The following is a 6,000-nucleotide window of genomic DNA, read 5'->3' as shown; positions in this document are numbered from 1 at the left end:
AGGGGAACAGAGACACAGAGACACATGAAGAGGAACTCAGAGAGGAAAGTGCGGGTGGGACTAAAAGTGAGACGAGCCCGTAAGTACATTCTTTGTGATAGCAGCTAGTTTAGCCATCGTGACGTCATCATGCATCAAGTGCCGTCATCACACAACTGCTAGTTTAGCCACTTACTCAGGAGAGATTCGTAGATTCCTCTACTGGGTCAACTTACAGTTCGACCGCTCTTGCAGTATCGCTGCTGCCTTATTCATACTCCAGTCCAGCAAAAAATCTCCATTAGGGCAGCTGTAATTGCTCACAGATGGGTTATCTGAAAACAATCAACCTGTTGTAGAAAACAAAGTTTACCGTGTTCCCTTAATCTCATAATGAAAATTGTGCTCTTCCTAATATCTTACAAGGATACATGCGTCAAGCTACCTTATATGGGCATCACGTGTCAAGCTACCTTATATGGGCATCACGTGGTCTCCCAATATTGTGTAATGCAAAACAGCGCGCAATCACCTACACTTGAACATTTTCTCTTAGCTCAGACGTTCAACTGTTTATTGTGAGCGAACTGTGCGTCAAAAGGTTTTCTGATACGTCAAAACATTACGTTTGATTTTTGGCTGTCTCTTGACCACGTGATGCCCATATAAGGATATGATTGACTCTCTTGTACCAAATATGGAGCTACCAGCATTAGAACATGCGCTTTATCGTCAGCTTATTAGTCAAACTCGCCACTATTCGCCAACATTTGCCTTGCAGCTTGTGATTAATGATATGTTAGCAATATCTACATATTATATCTAGTGTGTGTGCAACAATAAACGTATCTAATTAATTAGGAAGTTACTCACCAAATCAGCAGTGTTGCAGAGCACACTATTGACTCCACTGCTGGAGTGTTGCAGAGCACGCACTATTGGCTATTGACTACACTGCAATAGTATTGGAACAGTCGCACACTTCACTGCTTCAGTTCTGGAACTTCAGTTCTGGAGCTTCAGTTTTGTGTGTTTTACCTGATCACGCCATGTAACTGTAACTGTAAAGTCTTTACTACATTCTGCATTTCCCTGGCTTAGTTCACACTAGCAATGTGGGAGGGAGGGAGGGGTGATCTTCTTCACACATTCCTTATGGAAACATTATGTGTTATGGAAACGTTATGTGTTATGGAAACATTATGTTATGCTGTTATGGAAACACACGCACTAATCAAACCCACATTCCTCAGTTCCACTGTTAGTTAGTTGGGTCTGTATCTGTGCACGTAAACAGGTATTGCTTCTAATAGTTATACAGTTATCTTCATATAATATTAACTTATTGTTCATTATCACGCATGGTGTGCACTATACGGTAATTCGAAGTAAAGCATTTTGTTTGTATGCGAAACAATTTCCAAATGGATACTGCGTAGAAATAAAATGAAATTACGAATACGTTGTTGTCCAAACTGGCTCTAGATCGTGGATTCGATTTTTCAAAGATCAGTTATTTTGAAAATATTTATGAAAATATTTATTTTATTAAAACTCGATTGGCGTTCTTCTCTCGGAGAACAGGTGGCCTTCTAACCCTTTTAAGCTATTTACACGGCGTTATGCCTGGGTCAGAGTATTATTTCATTAACAAATTTTTTTATTTACTAAATTCTAGCTGAATCATTGTTGCTGTAATGGTTTAATAGAATTATAGTCTAGGTGAGGATTGCTCTCAATCTACACAGCCACAGCTTGATATACCAAACAGTCGTACCCTGGAGAGAGAGAAAGAGAGAGAGAGAGAGAGAGAGAGAGAGAGATAGAGTTATTATTATAGGGAGGGAGAAGGCAATTCACAAGTATACGTTGTTTGGGCATTAGTTGAGAGCCAGACATCAGTTCTCCAATATGCCACATTTTAATACAAGTCACTACTTGCCGTGTTCGTTATCAGTTTCGAAAGTAATGAATTATTGACACATTAAGAAATCATATTACCAGTTTGCTGATTATTTTATCTAAAATATATTATTATTTCATAATAAACACGTCAAACTGTCACAGCTCCTTCACAAATATTTGTATAGAACCTTATAACGTCTATACTATTTGTCAGTTTAAACCTTGAACGTTTAAGTGGGATTAAATACTGCATACTATATACTATATACTATTCAGTATATAATACTGTATACTTTAGCTAACCCCAGAATATAGTTGGCTTGTCATTTTGATCTATTTACAAATATCATTTGATTGAGTTAGTTTAGTTTATTCGGTATAACGTCTGACATTTCACACACTATGTAGGGTATTACGTCGGAGTTTGTATATAATGGTTGCTACGTTAGCATATCATACAGTACCTTAGTCCGCTAATATTGGGGCGTTTCTATCGTTTAGTCAATCCTACCAATTGGAAGTTGACACTAGACACTAAACGCAATAATCAGTTGCCTGTTAGATCATAATATTCTTTTGAATTTTGAACAGCTCTCGAGCAAAGCAAAATCGAGCTTTTTTATTTTATTCTCTTTTTTTCTTTTATTAAGCTAAATTTACAAATAATGTTGTCTAGAATGTTTTTCTTGCCGTAACTTGACGAAAGCAGTTTATATTCTGGTACATACCAATTAGCATGAAAAGCCAGTTGTACGGTATATTACTATCAGTGAGGTGTGAATATGTAAGGACAAAGTTTGTTCTATCTGCCTCGAAGTAGTGAGTTCGTTAATTTATCAAATTAGCAACTTCTCGGCTTCCACCACACTTACCACCATGTAAGTAAGTTTACCTGTCAAAATACAGACTTTTCTCGCTGAAACACGTAGCTCATTGCATTCCATTGGTAGACCGCTATAAATTCCGCGTTTTACGTGTTTTAATTTTTACATGCTCTGAAAAGTGCTGACTTTTATAGGTTTGTATCTCTAACACGCACTACTCCACATTGTGGTCTGACTTCATTGCTGTCACAACTGCTCTTGACACACTTGTCTACTTATATGGGCATCACGTGGTGATCACGTGGTATACATAACTCCTTATATGGGCGTCACGTGACTCCTTTTGACAGACTTGCTGGATCTTGGTTTAGTTCTATCGTATAATCCTCCTAATATAATTAATACTAATAGTTACTGGTCATGTAGTGGATCCTTATTCCTTGTTAGCTGATATCGTATCACGCGCTTTTAATTTGTTTGTGCTGACATAAATTTGTCAAAACTATTGTGATTCTTATCCAATCTCAATTACGTTTTAATTTTCCTTCCTCGTTTTTATATTTGATCGGTTTTATGTTGCTTGATTGAATACGTTTGGAGCAATGTTTTGAACAGTTTGATTAACCTCCCTTACTTCACAGTGTCTCCTGATGTAAGTGATGGTATTAGGAGCTGGTGGTAAGAATGACAAGAACGCTAAAGGAGGAGGAAAGCCTGGTGGGGTCGGAGCCGGCAAGGGGGCGGCCGGCAAGCAGCCGGGGAAACCTGGCGGTATAGGTGCCAAGTCTGGGGGAATGGGTTCTAAATCAGGTGGAGGAATGGGCTCTAAGCCCGGAGGAGGGTTCGGGAAACAGTCTTCATCCTCCTCAAAACCAGGAGGAGGTCTTGGTGGAAACAAGTCATCAGGAGGACTAGGATCTAAACCAGGCGGAGCAGCAAAGCCTGGAGGCTTCGGTGCCAAGTCATCATCCGCAGCAAAACCAGGTGGATTTGGTGCTAAAACTCCTGTAAAACCTGGGTCTGCTGCTAAACCTGGTGGCCTTGGCGGTGCAAAACCTGGGGCTATGGGTGGAGCCAAGCCTGGAGGCATTGGAGCTGCAAAACCTGGTGGCCTTGGAGCAAAACCTGGGGCTTCAGGATCAAAGCCAGGTGGCATGGGTGCAGCGAAACCCGGTGGGATCGGTGCAGCGAAACCCGGTGGAATGGGTGCAGCAAAGCCTGGTGGAATGGGTGCAGCAAAACCTGGTGCAATGGGTGCAGCAAAACCTGGAGGAATGGGTGCTGCAAAACCAGGCGCTGCTGGTGCCAAGCCAGGAGCAATGGGAGCGAAACCAGGGGCAATGGGAGCGAAACCGGGAGCGATGGGAGCGAAACCGGGATTAGCGGGCGCTTCAAAACCTGGACTTGGTGCGAAAGCTGGTTCTAGTAGTGGGATTGGTGCCAAAGCTGGCTCATCAGCAAGCAAACTTGGAGGCGGAGTAGGAAAATCAGGTGGTCTCGGGGGAGCTGCTAAAACTGGCGGTATCGGCGCAGCGGGTAAAGCTGGAGGTCTTGGAGCGGGGGCTAAAGCAGTTGGAGCTGCTTCTGTTCAGAGTACTGTAAGAACTGCAGTGGCTCTGAAAACAGCACACGATGTTACGAGGGGGATGGCTCCGAACAAAAACAACGGTAGTGGAGGTTAGTGATCCTTTCTATATAATAGTTTATCAAACTTTACATATGCAAGCAGCTAAACACTTATTTTAAAGGTTTTTTACTGAATAGCTAAAGTTAGACATTAATTTCTATACCTTATCATTTTGTATTATCTTCAATTGAGTCTTCAACCTCCGATTTTAACGAATTTTATAGCTGAAAATGATTTTGCCGACCTTCCATTCGTGGATCTGATTACAGCTGAAGATACTGCTTTTATATTTTGATTTGATCAAATAGTAGAGATACTGCAAGTGTGGTAGTTGTGCTGGCTTTGAGAAGTGTGAAATTGAAAGTGAGCAAATTGAACAGAAATTATAATATAATGAGAGAATGAGTCCTTCGAACACAGCAGAAGTTTATAGTAACCCAAGCCAGTGAGATACGTTTCCGACAATTGTCCGGTTTGTATCCCTAGTTGCCCCTACCAACCCCTAAAAACCCTTAGGAACCCCCAGCAATCCCTAGCAACCCCTAGGAACCGGCAGCAACCCCTAGGAACCGGCAGCAACCTCTAGAAAACCCCCAGCAACCCCTAGCATCCCCAGCAACCCCTAGGAACCGGCAGCAACATCTAGTAACCTGTAGCAACCCCTTAATACCCCTAGCAACCCCTAGCAACCTCTAGAAAACCCCAAAGCAACCCCTAGCAACCCCCAGCAACACCTGGAACCAGCAGCAACCTCTAGTAACCTGTAGCAACCCCTTAATACCCCTAGCAACCCCTTGTAACCCATTGTGAAGATGTTGTAACCAGGTGGAGGGTTTGGAGGACGAGGTGGTGGTTCACGTAAGTTCGCTCCTTATATGGGCACCACGTGGATTGTGTGTAGCTAACAGTGGCACTAACAGTAGCTTAAAACAGAGCAGAGTGACTGTTGCCACTCTTAATGTAGCATATATCTAACAGCAGCCTTTATCTCTTTAATATCTAATATCTTATAGCTATACAGCACTAGTATGTTGATTTAATCCTCCAGCCGAACCTTGATCTATGTGGCAAGTTTGCTGTTCAACTTCAACTTATAAACAAAACCAATACATAAAATATTTCTACATTAAAGACATAGAGTTTCATTAAGCTAATATAAAATCACACTGCAGCTTTAATTTAACTTCTTTAGACCCTAATTTAAATTCTATAGTTTATTATCACCAATTATTATAGTACACAAATTATATATCGACGGTAAATAACCACAAATTATCTAAATGTTTTGTAGTACGGAAACTTCCCCAGATTTAAAACACTATAAAATAATTGGGATGTTGCCAAGGCGCCTGAGCGGTAATGGTTAATTAATGAAACCACAACACTTATATCAACTGTTAATTAAAAATGAGTTTAATTGATAATTCGTCACAGTTTCTCCCCTAACCAGTAGGCGGAACATAAATAGTAGAAAATGCTGGTAGACTACCAAACTGTGTTGTTTATTTCGTCTGCATATTATAACTTGTATCCCTTGAATCAGTTATGTGAGATGTTATCATGCGGTCATCTCTTTTTCTTTACACAGTTTCTAAGTCCAGAGATCTATCCTACAACGAGAGGTCGTCAAGAGATGAGCGTAGTGGTCACGGTCACCATGGTAAC

At 41.1% G+C, this 6,000-nt stretch overlaps 1 protein-coding gene across 10 annotated transcripts in view; it reads left to right on the top strand.

Moving 5' to 3' along the window:
* Positions 1–3,347: 3,347 nt before the first annotated feature.
* The window catches only part of LOC134824014 (fibroin heavy chain-like), a 29,016-nt gene continuing 26,363 nt past the window's right edge, over positions 3,348–6,000 (top strand). For 4 of the 10 annotated variants that reach the window (XM_063835654.1, XM_063835653.1, XM_063835652.1 and 1 more), the window contains exon 1: positions 3,348–4,385. In XM_063835654.1, the coding sequence (XP_063691724.1) occupies positions 3,368–4,385 (1,018 nt within the window). In that variant the 5' untranslated portion in view covers positions 3,348–3,367. Of the gene's footprint in view, positions 4,386–5,160; positions 5,194–6,000 lie in introns of all 10 variants that reach the window. The other 6 variants (XM_063835660.1, XM_063835649.1, XM_063835647.1 and 3 more) reach the window with 2 other exon arrangements.

This window comes from Bolinopsis microptera, chromosome 12 (genome assembly GCF_026151205.1).
Source record: "Bolinopsis microptera isolate Bmic1 chromosome 12, MBARI_Bmic_1.0, whole genome shotgun sequence".
NCBI lineage: Eukaryota > Metazoa > Ctenophora > Tentaculata > Lobata > Bolinopsidae > Bolinopsis > Bolinopsis microptera.
Note: the sequence above shows the minus strand (reverse complement) of the source record. Positions and strands in the feature narration are given on the sequence as shown.